The sequence below is a fragment of the Glycine soja genome, chromosome 14 (genome assembly GCF_004193775.1).
Source record: "Glycine soja cultivar W05 chromosome 14, ASM419377v2, whole genome shotgun sequence".
Taxonomy (NCBI): Eukaryota; Viridiplantae; Streptophyta; class Magnoliopsida; order Fabales; family Fabaceae; genus Glycine; species Glycine soja.
In genome coordinates, this window is record NC_041015.1 from 33,824,024 (window position 1) to 33,845,039 (window position 21,016).

At 36.0% G+C, this 21,016-nt stretch overlaps 2 protein-coding genes across 2 annotated transcripts; one reads left to right on the forward strand and one right to left on the reverse strand.

The window, feature by feature from the left end:
* Nucleotides 1-225: 225 nt before the first annotated feature.
* On the reverse strand, nucleotides 226-2,559 carry LOC114384366 (rust resistance kinase Lr10-like). The gene is made up of 2 exons (XM_028344034.1): nucleotides 1,719-2,559; nucleotides 226-1,473 (listed from the first exon to the last, which is right to left on the reverse strand). Exons 1-2 carry the CDS (start codon nucleotides 2,473-2,475, stop codon nucleotides 359-361), a joined length of 1,872 nt encoding a protein of 623 aa, XP_028199835.1. The 5' UTR covers nucleotides 2,476-2,559; the 3' UTR covers nucleotides 226-358.
* A 259-nt stretch (nucleotides 2,560-2,818) lies between these two features.
* Nucleotides 2,819-12,039, forward strand: LOC114383317 (LEAF RUST 10 DISEASE-RESISTANCE LOCUS RECEPTOR-LIKE PROTEIN KINASE-like 2.1). Its single transcript, XM_028342967.1, has 3 exons — nucleotides 2,819-3,717; nucleotides 4,351-4,419; nucleotides 10,560-12,039. The coding sequence occupies exons 1-3, from the start codon at nucleotides 2,883-2,885 to the stop codon at nucleotides 11,759-11,761; spliced, it is 2,106 nt and encodes a 701-aa protein (XP_028198768.1). The 5' UTR covers nucleotides 2,819-2,882; the 3' UTR covers nucleotides 11,762-12,039.
* The last annotated feature ends 8,977 nt before the right edge of the window (nucleotides 12,040-21,016 follow it).

Sequence of the window (21,016 nt, forward strand, 5' to 3'; positions counted from 1 at the left end):
CTTTCACATTCTTTTGTAGTTGTGATGTGGATGTTATCTGAAACATGCATCACGGATGAGTTCAAACAAGCAATACAAGAAGTTAAAGACGAAAAAGCATTTTGATTTTATCTAACAGCAATTTTTTGTTACAAGTGCTTCAACACTATTGAAGTATATATCTCTCTATTCGTAGGACACAAGTGTTAAAACTAAAATTCATAAGTATAATATAGAAGCATAATGTAAGAAACAATAAACAAGTAGATTAATAAGATATATGGATAATAGTCTAATAGACTGTTAATAGTACTCAAATCGTACAACTTGTACAAACGACATATTACATTTGAAGGAACCTAAAAGTAACCAGCATAATTTACTCATTTGTTTCATGAATAATTTCCAACTCGAAATTCTGACGCCTTGTTGGAACAACGACATTTGTTCCAGAAGAATTGGTGGTGCCAAAAGGATTGGGGGGTGCAATTAATTTGTCTCCATCCTCTTCAAGCATTTGCACAACCGTTTTTATGGATGGACGGTCCACTGGATTCCACTGAATGCACCAAAGTCCTATAATGGCAAGTTTCTTTGCAGTTTTCACATCTCCCTCATTCTCAATGGTAACATGTGTGTCTCTGCCTTCTAGCAAGTTATAGATCCATTCAGGGTATAGAACTTGGAAACTTTCCTCTAATGACACATTTGTATTCTTTCTTCCTCCAACCATCTCCAGCAGCAACATCCCATAGCTGTAAATGTCAGACTTATATGACACATTACCGTAGCTTCTTGAGAAAACTTCAGGGGCAATGTAGCCCAAGGTTCCCTTGGCTGCACTCATGGACACCGTGTTTTGATTTTTGGGACACAACTTAGCAAGTCCAAAATCAGTGATTTTTGGAATGAGGTCCTCATCTAGCAAAACATTGTGAGGATTGATATCAAAGTGAAGTATTCTTTGGTCACAGCCAAGGTGGAGATACTCAATCCCTCTGGCAACACCCATAGCAATTCTTTGCAACTTGTCCCAACCAAGGAAAACATCCTTGTTGTCAGGCGGAGCCAAGAATCTCTGCAGCGATCCATTTGGGAAGAAATCATAAACAAGAGCATGGTGGAACCCTTCTGCGCAGAATCCGAGCAAACGAACAACGTTAACATGATGAATTTTCCCAATAGTCCCCACTTCATTCATGAAATCCTTTCCGTCACCCACTGCGTTGTTGAGTATCTTCACAGCAACAAGAATTTCTCGGGAGAGCATTCCTTTGAACACTGCTCCATGAGCCCCTTCCCCTAAACTCTCACTAAGCCCATTTGTCATTCTCTTAATGTCAGCATAAGTGAATCGAGTAGGCTTCATTGCCCTATAATCCTCCAAGAATTTCTCTATCCGAGCCTGGTCTTCTCCTTTCATCTTATGATAGCAATACACATGAAACAATGCCTTGGCCAATAGCAGCAAAAGCATCAAACCAACTATTCCTCCTGTTAATGGAAAATCATGTTAGACGAAATGGATAACAATATAAGAGCAAGGGTTAAAATGCAGTTGCAATTCCGGTTGTTGTAATTACCAAAACTGCAAAATTATAAGCAAAGGCTGCTGATGTAGCCATAGTAGTCAGTAGTCACTGGTTCAGAGACTTCTAAAACTGCAATATTATTGTACTGCTGTAATTTGAAACTGTGTAGAAGTAGAAGGAAAGGTCAGGCAAAAGGAGATTGCATACCTGCAGCAATGATTAGAACAGTCCGTGTCGGAATCTTGTTTGTTGGGCAAACGAAACATTCAGTTTCACCGTTGGTACCATTCTTCCATCTACATTTCTGGCCTTGTGCTTCACAGTAACTACAGTTAGGTTTTGACCATTCCATAAGCACTGCTGAATCCCAATCTTCCATATTGAAGTACCACTTCACGGACAAAATATCTTTCAGCTTAGTGCAGTATAGTATATCGGGGATAAATAGATTAACGTCGTCCGATGGGTCAAGTAGAAAAATAGGGCACAGTGACCTTGAATCACAACGGAAGAAGGAAACGTTAGTCCTGGAATCGTATAAATCTTTCTCGTAATCATAAAAACCTTTTGGCTTCGAAAATTGGAAAGGAGAAATGGATGCATTGCCGAGTTTCAAGAGCTGACTTGGAAGGCAATTTTGAGGGTCGTAGATTTCAATTTGCTGAGATTTGTAATCAATGTTTCTGACAAACAATTTTATTGGAACAGAAGGTAGCTCCAGCAAAGTATCATCTTTTTCAGTGCATAACAGACCGAACCCAGTGGGATAGTCTGTGGTGTGATTGAACTTATTGCTGTTTCTGAGATAAAATGGAAATTGAATATGAACGCGACCACATTTCTGCATGCAGTAGTGGTTCTTGCCTATCACATTCACAGGCTGAAACACCAAAGTCAATAGAATTAGAAGAGACAATTTCTGAAAATTGAGCATTGTCTGTTGCAAGCAGGCCCCAAAATTCATTGCAGCATCAGGTTGTCTTTATAGGCACCGGGGAGTACCAGCAACAACAACTCCGCGTTGCGTTTACTATTCCGTCATCTGTCTTGTAGCTTGTGAGTTGTGACTTTGGTGGGGTTTCATAGAATATTGAGTTATTGCAAATGCCTGACTTAGTAGTCTAACAAAAATTTCATCCGTACTAGTTATTTTACATTGAAATTAATTTTTATGCATGTAAATATTTTTATAATATCAATTAATTAAAAAACATTATAAAAATTACAACGAGTTCGACACGGAACCGCGTTCGTTTGTTCTATAAATTTCAACGAGTGGTTCCAACTTTATTCATGTCATGTTGATTATTGAAGAATATTATTTAACCATCATTTTCTCCACTTAGACGAGCAGAGCAGAGTTTACAATTAATGGTTATCTTATCTTCCTTCTTCCGCTGTGCACAATCAGTGATTGCCTTTGTGGCTTTCATAATTATTGTGCTATTCCAACAAACTTGCTTTGCCAAGCATCACCCATCCTGTCCTCTTTCTTCATGCGGCAAAGTTCAGAACATAACATATCCATTTCGACTGAAAGGTCACCCAGATGGTTGTGGCCTCTCAAGGTACGAATTAGATTGTGTGAACAACGCGACAGTGCTAACTCTGTTTTCGGGGAAATACCATGTGCAGGATATCGATTACAAGAGGTATCAGATCCGATTGACAGATGCGGGTATCGCGGAGGATACTGCTTGCTCCATTCCTCGCTATGTTTTACAGAGATTTAATTTCAGTGATGATGATCCGCTATTTTTTACGGATGTGAAGGAGTATCAGGATGAGGATTACTATCCTCGAAATGTAGTGTTTCTGAACTGTACTAAGAAAGTGAATGATGATCCTCGATATGTTGAAGTGAATGCCGTTCGTCGTTGTGATTCCGGAGGAGGAGGCCATATCTATGCCCTTCTGAATGGCTTTGGCGAACTTAGTATGATGGACATCAAGGTTGGGTGCCGTTTAACGGCTACTACCTTTGCAAGCTGGAAACGTTACAGGAACGTTTCCTATGCTGATATCCGCAAGTGGCTGCACCAAGGATTTCGGTTATCTTGGTTCTCAACAGTTATTTGTAGAGATCAATGCGGAAAGGGTTACAGAGGTTGCAACATCAATCAAACCACGGGAGAAATTGGATGTGAAGAAAAGAGATACTGCTATATGTTGGGCTACAAATATTACAAAACGACCAAGTATTGCGGTGAGAACATATATATTCTTCTATCTGCCTTCCCAATCTTTTATTATTATTATTATTATTATTATTATTATTATTATTATTTTTTCTGAATTTTATTAAGTTAGTAAAATCATTCTTTATACTTGTATATTACAAGAGTTGTGAGAATAATTCTAATGATGTCATTTCCAAATTTTTAAATATTATTATATGCATATCAATCTAGACGTGTATAAATGTCATTACAGTTGACACATATTTTCTTTTGTCAAGTGTCAATGATCATAGTTGGTCCACACAGATTTTTACATGCAAAAAATCAAACCATGTTACTATAGTAAATAAATTGTTTCTCACAGGTGAACACAGCCAAATCTTGTACTATTACATCACTCTTTTGAGTTATAATTAACCCAAATAATAAGAAACTCATTGTAGTACAATTCACTTTTCTTTTTAAATACTCATGTTTTCTTTTTATAATCAGTCTTTTTAAATACTCACATTTTCTTTTGAGTTATAATCAGTCTTTTTAAATACTCACATTTTCTTTTTTTATCTTTTTCCGCACTTTTCTTATTTTACATTTTTATTTTTATGTAAAATTTGTTGTACAACTAACTCCTTACAATATATGTTAATATCTTGTTTCAGGTATTCTGGGAATTACATATCTGATTCTGGGATATATACGGTACTATTCTCCTTCTCCCCATATAGTTGGTAAGCTCGCTCTCCCATATCTTTGTCATTTCTCTTAAGCTGTTTTCTCCACCTCAAGTATTGTATTAATTTTATTTTGACTTATTAGTAAGCACTACTACGTAAATAGGGATGAATTGTTGGAAATAAGGCTTTTTATGTTTAGGAAAAGTGTTTAGGAATATTGGAGACTTTGAATAGAAACTTGATAGGAATGAGAATTCTTTATAGAGGAGAGAACTTTGTATTTTTGCTTGATACAAATGTGTAGGATTACATCTCTATTTATACTCTAAGGAGAACTCTAGACACACTAATTCTAGAGAGTTCTCAACTCTAGAGATCCAAAGAGTATTCTAGAGAATATTAAAACCATAAGAAATATCTAGACACTCCAAACACTACAAGAATTCTCTAGAAACATGACCCATAATTACTTAAGCCCAAAATAACTAAGTCCAAGGAACCAAATAATTAATTTAGGCCCAAATCAAGTTTATATTTCAACATCCCCCCTTAAACTTGATTTGTGACTCCAAGCATACTCCTTAGCTTCACGAAAGTTTCCAACTTGAGTGGCTTTGTGAAAATGTCGGCAGCTTGATCTTGAGACATCACATACTTCAACTTTACCTCCTTCATCTCAATGCATTCTCTTATGAAGTGGTAACGGGTGTCGATGTGCTTACTTCTTTCATGAAAGACTGGATTCTTTGCCAAAGCGAGTGCTGATTTATTGTCAACACATATTTCCATAGGTTCTTCTTGTGGCATTTTTAACTCTTTCAACAAGTTCCTTAGCCAAATTGCATGACAAACGCATGATGTGGCAGCGACATACTCAGCTTCACAAGTTGATAGTGTGACTATTGGTTGCTTCTTTGACATCCAAGTGAAAGCAGTATCTCCCATAAAGAACACAAAACCAGTAGTGCTCTTTCTATCATCCAAGTCTCCACTCCAATCGCTATCACTATAGCCAACAATGTCATAATTGTCAGAAGAGTAATAGTGCAAGCCAAAGTTTGTTGTACCTTTGATGTATCGAAGGATTCTCTTTGCCGCCTTGAAATGAGTTGTGGTTGGAGCTTCCATGTAGCGACTTACTACTCCTACAGCATAGAGAATATCCGGCCTTGTACATGTCAAGTAACGTAAACTTCCAACCAAACTTTTGTAAAGAGTTGGATCCACATTCTCTCCTTTTTCATGCTTGCTCAACTTGCTGCCACATTCCATCGGGGTGCCAACTGGATTGGCGTCTTCCATCTTGAACTTCTTAAGGACTTCTTTGGCATAGCCTTCTTGGGTGATGAAAATTCCTTTGTCTTCTTGATTTACTTCGATGCCGAGATAATATGCCATGAGCCCCATATCCGTCATCTCAAATTCATTTGACATATCTTTCTTGAACTCTTCGAACATGCTTGGATTGTTCCCTGTGAAGATCAAGTCATCTACATACAAACACACAATCAAAATATCTCCACTTTGCGCTTTGATATAGAGTGCATGCTCATATGGACACTTGATGAAGTTCTTGTCTTGAAAGTACTTGTCGATTCGAACATTCCAAGCTCTCGGTGCTTGCTTGAGACCGTACAACGCCTTCTTCAACTTCAAGACTTTTTCTTCTTGCCCTTTTACTTCATAGCCCAGTGGTTGCTCAATGTAGACTTCTTCTTCGAGAAAACCATTCAAGAAGGCTGACTTCACATCCATTTGATAGATCTTCCATTTATTTTGGGCTGCCAAAGAAATGATCAGTCTAATAGTTTCAAGACGAGCAACAGGAGCAAATACCTCATCATAGTCAATTCCTTGTCTTTGACTATAGCCTTTAGCCACCAATCTTGCTTTGTATCTCTCCACTTCTCCTTTAGCATTCTTCTTTGCCTTGTACACCCATCTTACTCCGATTGCTTTGTGTCCTCGTGGAAGTGTAGTAAGTTCCCACGTATCATTCTTCGTGATTGACTTGATTTCTTCGTCCATGGCGTCTTTCCACTTTATGTTTCCCGCTGCTTCTTGATAGCTTAGAGGCTCACAATCACCAAAAAGACAAAAGAGGCTAATGTCGTTTAGGTTTTTGGTTACCTCATAAATCTCTTCAATGCTCCTTAGTCGCGGTGTCCTCTCACTTGAACTTGTTTCATCCAGCCTTGGTGTCGGTGAGGCAGGTGGTGTAATATGTTCCTCTATGATTGGTTGTTCAATTTCATCATCTTCTTCAAAATAAGGAAGAAAATCATACTTATCTTCTTGAACACTCCAATCCCAACAATCTTCTTCGTCGAACTCCACGTCGCGACTTATGACGATCTTTCTACTATTTGGATTATAGAGCTTGTATCCCTTGGATCTTGAGTCGTAACCCACAAACACGTACTTCTCACTTTTATCATCGAGCTTTGTCCTCTTTTCGTCTGGAACATGAGTATAGGCAATGCTTCCAAACACTTTGAGGTGAGAGATCCCAGGCTTCCTTCCACTCCATGCTTCTTGTGGTGTCTTCTCATGCACGCTTCTTGTTGGGGAACGATTTGTTTGGTAAACTGCACATGCCACTGCTTCAGCCCAAAACTCCTTCGGCATCTTCTTGCTTTTGAGCATGCTTCGCACCATGTTAAGTATGGTCCGGTTCTTTCTCTCTGCTACTCCATTTTGTTGTGGCGATCTTGGCACTGTCAGTGGGCGACGGATTCCATGGTCTTCACAATATTTGTTGAACTTATTTGAAGTGAACTCTCCTCCTCGATCAGATCTCATGGCCTTGATGGAAAGACCACTTTCTTTCTCCACGAGGGCTTTGAACTTCTTAAAGTTTTCAAACACTTCTGATTTCTCCTTCAAGAAATAAACCCAGGTTTTTCTGGAATAATCATCAATAAAGAGGAGAAAGTACTTATTCTTACCAAATGAATTGGGTTTGATTGGTCCACAGACATCGGTGTGTATGAGCTCTAGCGGCTTTGTTGCTCTTGTTGTTGATTCCTTTGGAAAACTTTTACGAAATTGCTTCCCAATTAGACATCCTTCGCAAAGTTGGTCTGGGTGGTTGATGCTAGGCAAGCCTCTCACCATCTCCTTCTTCGCTAAACGTTCTAGACCGTCGAAGTTGAGGTGCCCGAACCATAGATGCCATAGCCACGAAGAGTCGGTATAGCAAGCCTTGAGACACTTTGTCACATCATTTTGAATGTTCAAGAGGAACATTCTATTCTTTGACATAGGCACCTTAGCAATCAAGTTATGTCTACAATCTCTTAAGAAAAGACTGTGTTCTTTCAAATGGATGTCATAGCCTTTCTCTAATAATTGTCCCAAGCTCAAAATATTATTCTTCATGTTAGGCACATAGTAGACATTGGATATGAATTGATGACTCCCATTCTTCAAACGTATGAGAATTTTACCTTTGCCTTTGACTGGTATCTTTGAGTCATCTCCAAATGAGACATCGCCAGTTGCCGCTTCATTGATCTCCACGAACATGCTTTTATCGCCGCACATGTGGTTGCTTGCGCCGGTGTCGAGGTACCACTTGTTTCTTTTCTCTTCAAATTTGTTTTGGCACGCGAATAGCGAAGTTTCTTCTTCTCCGCCTTTTTCTTCTACGAAGTTAGCTTTCTCTTCAACCTTCTTCGAGAATCTACACTCGGATGCATAGTGACCAATCTTGTTGCAATTGAAACACTTGATTTGTGATTTGTCATACCTCGACCATGAATTTCCTCTTCCACGACCTCTTGTTACTTGTGGATTCCAACTTCTTCCTCCATTGTTGAATTTTTTGGAGTGGTTGTTGTAACCACCTCTTCCTTCTCCTCCATGTCCTCGTCCACGTTCACGATCTTGGCCGCGACCTCATCCTCTTTGGCTCTTGTAATTTGCATAGTTTGCTTCCTTTATGTTGAGTTGTAGTAGTTGCTCTGTAGCCTCCTTTTGTTTAATTTTTCTCTTTTGTTTTTCTTCGTATGCTTGTAAGGAACCCATGAGTTGCTCAATAGTCATGGTCTTTAAATCCTTGTTTTCTTCAATGTTGGTAACAATGAAGTCAAAACTTGGATTTAAAGTTCGAAGTATTTTTTCCATGACCTTCACCTCATCAACATCTTCACCATTTCTTTTAAGTTGATTGACTACGGCCAATACTCGAGAAAAATAATCAGAAATTGACTCGGACTCCTCCATAAACAAACGCTCAAAGTCACCTCTAAGAGTTTGAAGACGAATCTTTTTTACCTGCTCAACTCCTTTGTTGCAAGTTTGAAGCTTATCCCATGCTTCTTTGGCCGTCGTTGCGTTGGATATCTTCTCAAATGTATCTTCATCTACCGATTGATAAATGAGAAAGAGAGCTTTCTTGTCTATCTTTCTTGACTCCTTCAACGTCTCCTTTACACCTTGGCTTAGCGAGGCTTCATCTTGCTCCTCGAAGCCATTCTCTACGATATCCCACACATCTTGAGCTCCTAGTAGCGCCTTCATCTTGATACTCCAATTATCATAGTTGTTCTTTGTGAGCATCGGCATTTGGAAAGGAAAACCTCCATTCGCCATCTTTTGAGGATCTTGAAGCTCTGATACCACTTTGTTGGAAATAAGGCTTTTTATGTTTAGGAAAAGTGTTTAGGAATATTGGAGACTTTGAATAGAAACTTGATAGGAATGAGAATTCTTTATGGAGGAGAGAACTTTGTATTTTTGCTTGATACAAATGTGTAGGATTACATCTCTATTTATACTCTAAGGAGAACTCTAGACACACTAATTCTAGAGAGTTCTCAACTCTAGAGATCCAAAGAGTATTCTAGAGAATATTAAAACCATAAAAAATATCTAGACACTCCAAACACTACAAGAATTCTCTAGAAACATGACCCATAATTACTTAAACCCAAAATAACTAAGTCCAAGGAACCAAATAATTAATTTAGGCCCAAATCAAGTTTATATTTCAACATGAATATTCCAGCATTAGCATTTTTTTATAGGAGATTATTAGTTTCTTGATTGATGGTCAGACACATATTAAGTATTGTTTATATATTTATTCCGAAAACACGCATTAATATAAAAATTCTTAAGTGTTAGATTATATATTTATAAATATTTAAACAGTACAATAATTTTGTGGAAAACGAAGAGCCAATGCATCTTCTGAATGCTAAAATTATGTTTGGCAAAAATAAATAACATATTAGCTAGTAACTTAAAGTTGGTTGCTCAAGGTTAAAAGTTATTATGCTATTCTTTTGAATTATAAGTATTAACTAAAATTATTTCCTAACTAGTTTAGAAATGTAAAGAGATAAATATGGACATATTTATATAATATTTTTTATATAAAATTTAATTTTATATTATTGATAAAATATATTTTGGGATGACTATAATTTTAGTTTTTAATTAATTTTAAACTCTTGTAATTTTTTATATATAAATCATCTCTTTTAATTATACTTTTTAGTTTTAGTTATTATTTTTCATGGATTCTATTATTAATCTTATATTAAATCATCTCTTTTCTCAAAATAATTTTAACCAAGTTTAAAATAGAATAAGTCAACATACAGTTAAATAGATATCATACTTTATTATGTTGATGATTAATATAATAGTTGAAATATCTTAAAATATAATGATAAAATAGCATAATAAATAATATAAATATTAAAAAATAAACGGTTTAAGAAGAGAAACACACACAAAAAAAAACTAATTTGCGTAAAAAGGATATTAAAAAACATTTATATTTTAAGAATAAAAAGAAAATAAAACATAAAATAGTTACAAGTTAGAAGTATCACAATATAGTTAAAGTTGGAAGTAGCATAAGTCAATGTTTTTAAAAAACTTGTTTAAAGTAGCATATAAAGTATATGCTACAACTTACTAAAATAAATATATTTACCAAATATTAATAAGAAGATCAAATAAGTGTTTAATCTAGGAAAAATAACTAAAAAATAAAAGAAAGTTCTTGCCAAATATAGACTCTTTGCTCTTTCAGTTTTGATGTTATTATACCCTGCTATCTTCAAAACATTATAATGGATAATTTCCACCACATAATTTGTCAAATGATTTCATATTAATTATTTTACACCAAAGCGTGCTTTATTTGCTTGCACATTCACTGAAATTTACCCTCACAGGATTTGTCCTTGATATAAGATATCTGCAACTAAAGAACTGGTATGATGGAGTATCCATTGCAAGGAATCTTCTACTGATATTCATGATAGCCAGAATTCTATTTGGAATCACCATTTTGCTTATGGTGTTTATCTACATGTGGAGACGTAGACGTTACTCAATGTATGAAAACATTGAAATGTTTTTGTTAGACAACAATCTAAACCCTATTCGGTACGAATACAAAGAAATCAAGAAAATGACCAAAAATTTCAAACAAAAATTGGGTCAAGGAGGTTTCGGCTCGGTATACAAAGGCAAACTTCGAAGTGGGCCAGATGTGGCAATTAAGATGTTGAGCAAATCTAAAGCTAATGGTGAAGAGTTTATTAGTGAAGTGGCTACAATTGGAAGAATACATCACGTGAATGTGGTACGTCTTGTTGGATATTGTGTTGAAGGAGAAAAACATGGTTTAATTTATGAATACATGCCTAACGGTTCATTGGAAAAATATATTTTCCCTAAAGAAGGAAGAGTCCCTTTAAGTTATGAGAAAACATATGAAATATCTCTTGGCATTGCTCGGGGTATTGCATATTTGCATGAAGGTTGTGATGTGCAAATTCTACATTTTGATATCAAGCCACACAATATTCTTCTAGATGAGAGCTTCATCCCAAAGGTTTCAGATTTTGGACTTGCAAAGCTACATCCTGTGAAAGATAGGTCTCTTGTTTTACCTGAAGCAATTGGAACTTTGGGCTACATAGCTCCAGAATTATACTACAAAAATATTGGTGGAGTATCATATAAGGCCGACGTTTATAGTTTTGGAAAGCTTTTGATGGAAATGGCAAGTAGAAGGAGGAACTCAGATCCTCTTCCAGATCAACTTTCAAGCAATGATTACTTTCCGTTTTGGATATATGATGAACTCAAGGAAGAAAAAGATATTGACTTGGAAGATGCCTCAGACAAGGATAAGCTTTTAGTGAAAAAAATGTTCATGGTTGCACTTTGGTGTATACAATTTAAACCAAATGATCGTCCTTCAATGAAGAAAATTGTAGAAATGCTTGAAGGAAATGTTGAAAGTCTTGAAATGCCTCCAAAGCCTATTATATACCCACATGATGGTGAAATCAACTCTAACCAAACATCATGGAGTGATTCAACTTGTTCTAGTAAGAATCTTTGCAGAAACAAATCCAATCATTGATGGTAGAACAACGCTTGGCATACAAAGGTTATTTCAAGTTAGGTATGGGACAATGGCAATGAAATTGCTTAGAACTACACATTGGTGATCCTTGGGATGATTGATTCGGTGACATTAGTTAACTGTTAAAGGGGAAAGGTTTTTAATATGAAATCGTTGCTATATATTGTATTTTTTATTACCTGGTATAGATCATAGTCCTTTGACTCAGTGACTATTAATATTCTATAATAGAAGTTTTCATTGAATAATATATTTGAATAAATTTATCCTCATAATTTAAATGTTTGTGACACTATTTTTCGTACTAATATATGTTCCATTGAATCCCTTGACATAATTGGTTTAAAATTAGATTTATTTTGATTTTAGATTAAACTAAAACCATTGAAACCTTAAATTTTGTTAACACTATTTCCTTGCACCGATACACATTCTTGATATATCGCATGTGACTTGCGAGTTAGATAATGGGATTTTTTTATTTTTTGTCTAAAGAAATAGAAATGAAAAACAAAAGAAATGTAGGAAAACTAACATGTCATTGGTAAGGGTAGATAGTACTGGACTTGGATCCCTTATGTAAGATCTCAAGTTCAAATTTTGTGGGTGAAAAAAAATATGATTGAATGAGAAGACCTCAAGAAAAGTAGTCTCGAAGGATACTTTCATCGAGACTTCTTAGAATATTCAGACAGGTGCAAATCTATGAATAAACAAGAGTTTCCAAACTCAAAAGGACAAACCAAAAGGACAAATTACATCAATCCACAATTATACAAATAACAACTACACAAAGTCATAACAATGCAAAGCAAAAAGGGGTTGGATTTTCAAAAGGTTGAATCGAAACAAAAAAAGGGTCAACAACTAGGTACACATTTTTATACACCACATGCAAACACTAACAATTTTTAGAAGCAGGCATAAAGTTTGAGAAAAGTTTGTGCCTTTTTCAACTAAGAGGGGTTTAAACACAAGTTCTACCTTGCATTGCTATTTCGGGTTGGTTTGGACTTCAAGGTTCTTTATGGAGGCATTTGTATTCTTTTGGTAGGTAAGGGAGACATGCACAAACTCGTTAAGGGTCTCTTCTAACTAAGCAGTTTGGTCTTGGTGAAGAGGTTGATGTTGTGGGCTTTGGTTTTTGTAACGAGGTCTATTGGAGGGTCCAACCTCTTACTTCTAGCCCGAATTGTTATTCCTGCATTCTTGGTCAAAAGGAGGGTAGGAATTGTTGTTGTAATTATCTTATCGTTTTTTATTTCCCATATAATTATCTTCTTCTAGGGAACCTTCATCACACTATATTGATCAGAAGGGTGACCACCTCTGCAAATACCATAATTGAAAACTTGTTGTGTTGCTTGGACACTTTGAAGTTGAGGAATTTTCTCAATTTTCTTGGCCGGTGCATCAAGGCTTTAAGTGATCAACTAATTTTGAGCTAAAAGTGTGTCTTGAGAGTTCAACCGAAGGACTCCTTTCTTTTACACTGCCACGGGTGTTTTGTCTCGACTTACTTCATAGTCATTGGAAGCCATGTTTTCAATAATTTCCTTGGCCTCCTCGAGAGTTGTGTGCATGATCTTGATTTCAACTAAAGCGTCAAACATGTGTTTGGTCTTAGGTTTGAATCCAGCTAGCAAAGTGTTGATTTTTGCTTCATCATCAGGCCATGTGCTAGACATTAGCTTAATAAGCTGTTAAATTTCTCCCAAGCCTTGCATTATGGCTCGTCTCTTGACTGAGTGAATGTTCAAATTGAGGTCTTTCTCTGATTTATCTTTGATTAAGGAAAAGAACTGTTAAAGAACTTGCCGCAAAGCTTATCCCAAGATAGATTTGGTGGGATAACTTGATACCAATGTTCAGCCTTTCCTTTTAATGAGAAAGGAAAAAAGGCTCACACGAATAAACTCATCATCCACTTGGTGGATCTTCACAATGTTGTAGATGTGAACAAAGGTAGTCAAATGTGCATATGGATCTTCATGGTCAAGTCCATGAAACTTGTTTTGTTGGACCAAATGAATGAGAGGGACTCTCATTTCAACATTAGCTGTCAACACAACTGGTTTTGCAAGTGTGTCAAAGCACCTTGGCCCTATGTTGGCCAAGTAATTGTGCAATGTTCTCTGTGGTGGTTGGTTGGATCACTACTATAAAAGCATGTTTCCACGGTGTTGAATTTAAGTTGGTTCTCGAAAGATTGATGTAGAAAAATAAACGGTGGAATTTTTTAAATTAAGTACAACTTTTTAAAGACGATAACGACGGTTTTTGGAAAACCGTATTTGATTTGGAGGTTACTAGGACGGGCTTTTATTTAACCGTCTTTGATTTTAAGTTGAAAATTAAATTCAGATCTCATAAACTTTTCCATTTTGCTTCTCGTGCCCTTATTTGTTCCAATCTCCATCGATTTTGCTTCTCGTGCTCCCTTCTCGGAAACTCCAAGTACGCTTCCTTCAGTAAGCCCTAGCATTCGCGTGGCTCGCTATAGAGCTCGCTCTCAAACCCTTCCTTATCAAGGATCAAAATGTGGGGTTACCTTCCCGGATCTCTGCCGCAGAGGATGCCACTGTTGATGCTGGTTCTCGTTAGGGTTCCGCCCTCTGGTTACTCTTGGAAGGATGTTTGCGGTGGTGGTTGTGGATTCGCCATGGCTATCTCTGGTACCTAATTTTTTTTTATTTGAGATTTTGAGGGAATAAATTTCTTCTTATTCCTTTTTAATTTGTGTTGTTTTGCTTCTTTATATGTTGATGATAAGCTTGAAATGAGAACTTGGGAGTAAAAATCTAACCTTACTGGACTCAGTTCAGTAGCTGGAGCTGCATACTGATATTGTTCTCAGCATAGTTCTTTGTGTGTGTGTGTGTGTGTGTGTGGTTTTGTTTGGACAAAGTCCTTTTCCTTTTTTGATGAAGCTGTGTGTGTCTCTCCGTGGTACTAAACAATTTACCATATATTTTGAAGTTAGGGATTGGTTCTGCTAAAGTTGATTTTGAATGGAATCAGCAATAATGCATTGAATCGAATCCCCTCATAACTAGCAGGTATGTGGTTTCATATGGATGTAGTTATGCAGTATATGGTATGCTGAATTTTTTACGCAGGGATATTCAAAGAGTTTGGTAACTATGACCCTTCATTTGAGTGCCTATAGAAGTAAGTTTTAGCACTGCTTTGAAAAATCCATTCCATACTTTCCATAAAGTGATTCCCATATTGATGTGTTGTTGCCTTTAAGCTTCAAAATTCAAACTTTATTTTGGCTCCTAGAAATAGTTTAATTACCAAATTCACTTTATTTGGTTTCTCATCACACAATTTATTCATGAAGAGCAAAATGCATTCAATTTTCAAAACAAAAGCATAAAATTACTACTTTAAAATAGAATGACCGGTGGAGTACTCACACACAAAGAATAATAATAATGACAGAAAAAAAGTATTATTCTACTTCTGTTAAATAAGAGTTCTAGACACAGGCCTGATAGATGGCTCTAAAATTTTATCTAGAGGCACCAACGGGGATTAGTTTAAAATAACAATAGATTGTTTTAGTGTAAAAGAAATTAAATCGATAACAAAAGGTTCCAGTTGAGTTTTGTTATTGGAAGGAAGGTGCTTATAAATATGATCTTTTACATGGTTAGAGATTGTGTTTTATTTGATATTGCAGGAACTACTGCAAGGTTGAAATAGATTTCAATTGGTGAATAAAAATTTCATGGGTACAGTGCAAGAAAAGCTCTGCAATGCCACTAAGTTATGCTTTGGAAAATGATGTTCTATTTCCTATATATTGATTTTTCATTTCATATGTTATGTGATAGGATATACAATCAAAAAAAGGCTCAAAGAAAAATACAAGTGGGCCCAAAATCTGGCGTGTCTATGAGAGGAGAGGCAAGATAGGAAAAGAGAAATATGAGGGTGCTGAGTATTGAGACAATTACGGAAATAAGGGCAAATACATGTAGGATAAAGAATGAGTGGGGGCTATTAGTTAGGGGGAGTTTCTTTTAGTAAGAACTAGCGTTAGTAAGGACTAGAGATTGTGTGAGGAGCTTATCTCTTGGATTACAAGGGTTTTCTTTTGTAATATTTCTCTATTTTCACTAATGTATTGTTTCAACAACCTTACCTCAAGGATTTCTCCTTTGAAATATATTTGGTCAGGATCTAATTTGTTTGATACCTTTGTAAGATATTTGTACTAAGATTTTTCCTTTGTTTCCAGAGGTCAAATTATGTTCAATTTTATACTGTGATCTCACAAGATAACATTCTCCATACAAGGGAATATTTCAATGGCTCTAGATGGTGTGAGTGAATAAAAGATCACCTCCAGTTGTTGTGCATGAATCTAATCCCAAGTTTGAGTTATTGAGTCCTAGTTGGTGTCCGGTAATCCTGTGGAAGCAATGTCTTCCAAGATTATTTTGATGATGCCAAAGAATCAAGAGTCAAACAAGTTTCACGAATCAAGATCAAGATTCAAGAATAATCAAGATCAAGATTCAAGATTCAAGATTCAAGTAAAGAATCAAGACTCAAGATTCAAGAATCAAGAGAAGACTCAATCAAGATAAGTATTAAAAGAGTTTTTCAAAACATTGAATAGCACAAGAATTTTTCAAAAAGAAAAATCTTTTACCAAAGAGTTTTACTCTCTGGTAATCGATTACCAGTAGGCAGCATTCTTTTCAAAATTAATTTACAAAGTTGTAATCGATTACCATAATCATCTAATCGATTACCAATGTTTTAAAACATTAGATTTTAAATTTCAAGAGTCACAACTTGTGATAAAACTTTTTCAAATCATTTTAAACTTGTGTAATCGATTACAAAATACTTTTAATCGATTACTAGTGTTTCTAAACGTTTTGATTTTCAAATTTAAACATGAAGAGTCACATCTGTTGATGTGTAATCGATTACACTATGATGGTAATCGATTACCAGTGACTGATTTCAAAAAATAAATTTCCAAAAGTCACAATTCTTAAAGTGACTTGTTTCTGAAGAGTTTTTCAAAAGAGTCACAACTTTTAAAAAGTGACTAGTTTTAAAGAAATTGCTAAGAGTCACAAACTTTAACTTGAGTCATCAAATGATTATAAATATGTGACCATGGCACGAATTTAAAAAGACTGATTCCTTTCATGCATAACATATTTCTTTCATTCATTTCTCTTCATCTTTCTAAAAGTTTTTGTTCAATACTTTCTCTTTCAAGAAAAGTTCATTGACCAAAAACTTGTGTTATTCTTTTTCTTCATTCCTTCTCTCTTGTCAAAAGATATAAAGGACTAATCGCTTGAGAATTATTTTGTTTCTTCCCTTCTCCCTCTTGACAAAAGATTTCAAAGGACTAACTGCCTAAGATATCTTTTTCCCTTTCCCTTTAAACAAAAGATTTCAAAGGACTAACCGCCTGAGATATCTTTTGTTTCCCCTTACAAAGATTCAAGGGAATAACTACCTAAGAATTCTTTGCCTTAACACATTGGAGCATACATCCTTTGTGGTACAAGTAGAGCGTACATCTACTTGGGTTATTAGAGAGGGTACATCTCTTGTGGATCAGTTCAAGTGGAGCGTACATCCACTTGGTTGTTCAAAGAGAACAAGGGAGGGTACATCCCTTGTGGATCTTTGCTTGTAAAGGATTTTACAAGGTTATTGGAAATCTCAAGAACTAGTGGTTGCTTGTGAACTGGATGTAGGCACGAGTTGTGGTCGAACCAGTATAAATCTTGTGTTTGTCTTCTTCTTCCCTATACTCTTTACTTTTCTGTTGTGTACTTTTATTTCCACTTTACTTTTGTCTAAGTTATTGTTTTTGTTCTTTACTTCCTTATAACTTAGTAGTAAAGCCTAATTGAATCTAGTAATATTAAAAAGGATAATTTTTAATTAGTCAAGATACATTAATAATTAATTCAACCGCCCCTTCTTAATTATTCTAAGGCCACTTGATCCAACAAATCCCAAATATAATATTTGTACCTAAAATAGATATTTGTTTTCTTTACTTCAATTTATTACCTTATCCTATTAAAGTTATTCTAGTATAGCTTTTATGACCATAGCATGGCAGTTTCTATCAGCTCAATTTATTTTGTACGAGGATAATGTTTTGTTATATGGATAGTGACATGCTAATATTGTAAATTTCTATTTTGATGCAAGGGATCACTAGGTGAAGAGATACGAGATTAATTGTAGACTTTCTTTTATCCTAAACATAAGTATTTGTTTTGGTTTTTGTTTTGAATTTGGACAATGACCGAGGAAAAAATGTATGTAAAAGAATGATTTCATGATATTATCCATAATTTTATAGTGTTGAATGATTTCATGGAACGATTCTTGCTAATTGTTGATATTATCCAATAATTTTTTCTTATTGGTTCCTCTATGTTTTTACACTGGTTTGTATATTTTGCCTATATGTTATATATGCTATTGTATAAGTGGCTCTGACTCAAAATAGTGAGGGTGAAACCAATTTCACTTGTGTCATGACCAACAGTGTTCTAGGACAAATTGCTAACTTAATAAAAAAAAATATAAATTTGATATCCTGCATGTATATTTTGTTTGCAATAAGAATTTATCTAAATTATCCATTCAGAGTTGTGTGTGTAGCAAAATAGGACTTTTGATAAAAATGTGTTTTCTTTTTTATAATCTTAAAAAATTAGTACATGTATCTTAAGAGGTTATCTCCTATGATCTGTCACTTCTCGTTAAACTTTGAAAACTTTGTTTTGCATTTTTATGCTATTGTTTGATGGGTAGGACCCATTGAAGGAGATTGTTTTTGGACATGATTGTGATGATAGTGACTGTCATATCCTAATTTCGTCCGGGGATTATTACTTGATGACATGCAATAAATGAAGTCCCGAGACGTCTCAGAAATCAAAAGGAAGCAGGCTTGCGCGATCCGTGAAATTCCGTAATGTGGCGGAAATCGTAAAGAGGTGTTTTTGCGCAATCCGTGAGTTTCCGTAACTTCTTCGAAAGCTAAAAAAAGAGTAAATACATAATCCGTAAGGATTCGTAACCTTGCGGAAGGAAAATAAGTATCGTTTCGAAATTCGTAAAGTTTCGTAACGTTACGGAAAAAGAATTACAAAAAAATAGGAAGGGGGGTGCATTTAGTAAAAAGGGGGGGTGCAAATAGCAACCATGCCCACTTGGGCCCTCCAGAAGATTCCTCCAGAAGGCTGTTGCTTCTGTTGGAAGCAACCTTGCTCGCCTGGGCGAGCTGAGCTCGCCTGGGCGAGCTGGGTGGCAAGCTTCTCCCCTATTTTGCTATAAATAGGGGGAGAAGTGAAGAAGAAAAGGGTTCAGCCCCTTAGGCACTTCTCTCTCTCTCGAAATTGCTGAGGAAAATTATTTCCGTGAAGAAAATCCAAGCCGAGGCGCTTCCGTAACGTTTTCGTGAGTAATTACGCGAAGATTCTTGACCGTTCTTCAAGATTCATTGTTCGTTCTTCGTTTTCTTCAGTCTTCAACGAGTAAGTACCTCAAACCGAGCTTTTCAATTCATTCTATGTACCCGTGGTGGTGCACATTTTGTTTCATGTATTTTTATTCTCGTTTTCATTTGCTTTTTATACCCCCTTTTGACGTGCTTAAGCCATTTATTTAAGTCATTTCTCGCTTAATCTAAAAATAAAATAAATTTCCACCGATCGTTTGAATTATATCATCCGTTAATGTTGGTTAAAATGAATTCCGACCGTTCGGTCGTGCCGTAACCACGTTGGAAATCAAAAAAGAGGTAAAATAATAATATAATAATAATAAAAAATACCTTTTAGTAAAATAAAAGCGAAAGATCAATCGGACGTTTTCTCTTTGAGATTTCTCATTCTTAAATTGAATTGACTAATAACTAAAGTGAAACTAAGGCTAAAATCAACTCGCCTAGTCAAGCTCGTCCACAAAAATAGGTTTTTGAAAGTTTATCATCTCAGTTTCTTACCAAGTAAAATGGATCATTTTTAAGGTCCAACGCCTTAAAATGATCACCCTTCAAGTAAAAAGAATCACTTGATTCACGCATAAGAAAGTACTACGTAGATCTGACTTCCTCTTTGATGGAGGGTACGTAGGAGCAAAAGCGCCGCTTTTGTCGACCTCAAAAAATAAAAAGAAATAAAAGTTAAGGTAATACAATTTCCACAATTCTAAAAAATAGGCTGTTGTCCTTCGAGACAAACGTGAGAGGTGCTAATACCTTCCTCAAACGTAAATACAACTCCCGAACATAGAATTTTCATTTTTGACCGGTTTCCTTCGGTTTTTCCGACGTTTTCCACAAATAAACGTTGGTGGCGACTCCGCGCATCTTTCCTCCTTTGGAAAGCACACCCGTGAGCCTCGCCTTCGCTCGCCCGCAAAAGGGCACGTTGCGACAGTTGGCGACTCCGCTGGGGATCATTTTTGTGAGTTAGGCCTATTTTAAGGAATTGTGGATTCGTGAAACTTCGAGTGTGCATTTGTTGAACTGTGTAAAATGTAAATAATTGTTGTCTATTTCACATTCTTTACACTGCATTCTAAGCACCCACGGGTTTGAGTAAAAAAAGGGGCCCTATACCCGAGTTCATGGGAATTTAAGGAGTGGAGGTGAATCTATCATCATGCTAGGTCTCCGACTTGCTTGATAATAGTGAAACCTCATCTAGAGCTTTCTCTCTTTATAATGTGTTGTCGCTGGTATTGCATACCACCACAATATTATTATCTTGAGTGATGATACCTCTAGAAAACAGCCGTGTGAGTTATGAATTGTTGGGGAGTAGTTATTAGAGACCCCTAGATATTGTCCTATAGGTTCCCAAATAGGGGCAAAGAGCAAACACGCTCCGTGCCATTCGTTCTAATGCATTTTTTTTTTGGTAAATAGCACTAGTTTATAGTTTTGCTAGTGATGTTTGGTTTCTTTAGAGTAATACGTAACCTTTTTTAATGCTACGTTGAGGCGCCATCATGCCCAAAACGTAGCATTAAAATGGGGTCTCTGCGGTCTCGTGTGTATGAATTACCCTTTTTTTTTTGTTCATGCATACGCATTGCATCATTCATGTCGGAGTCTTGATCCACCCCTTTTTTAGGTAAAATGATGGGGACAAATCAAAACGGCAAAAGGTTTTATCAAGTCAAGGTTAAAGGTCTAGATGCCACTAGCCTCAAGGAATTGGGACGATTGATGGGACC

Coding starts and splice junctions, on each gene's coding strand:
- LOC114383317 (XM_028342967.1), top strand. CDS start 2,883: ATGGTTATCTTATCTTCCTTCTTCCGCTGTGCACAATCAGTGATTGCC. Junction 3,718..4,350: donor CAAAACGACCAAGTATTGCG/GTGAGAACATAT, acceptor ATCTTGTTTCAG/GTATTCTGGGAATTACATAT. Junction 4,420..10,559: donor TCCTTCTCCCCATATAGTTG/GTAAGCTCGCTC, acceptor TTACCCTCACAG/GATTTGTCCTTGATATAAGA.
- LOC114384366 (XM_028344034.1), bottom strand. CDS start 2,475: ATGAATTTTGGGGCCTGCTTGCAACAGACAATGCTCAATTTTCAGAAA. Junction 1,474..1,718: donor TGTTCTAATCATTGCTGCAG/GTATGCAATCTC, acceptor TTCCATTAACAG/GAGGAATAGTTGGTTTGATG.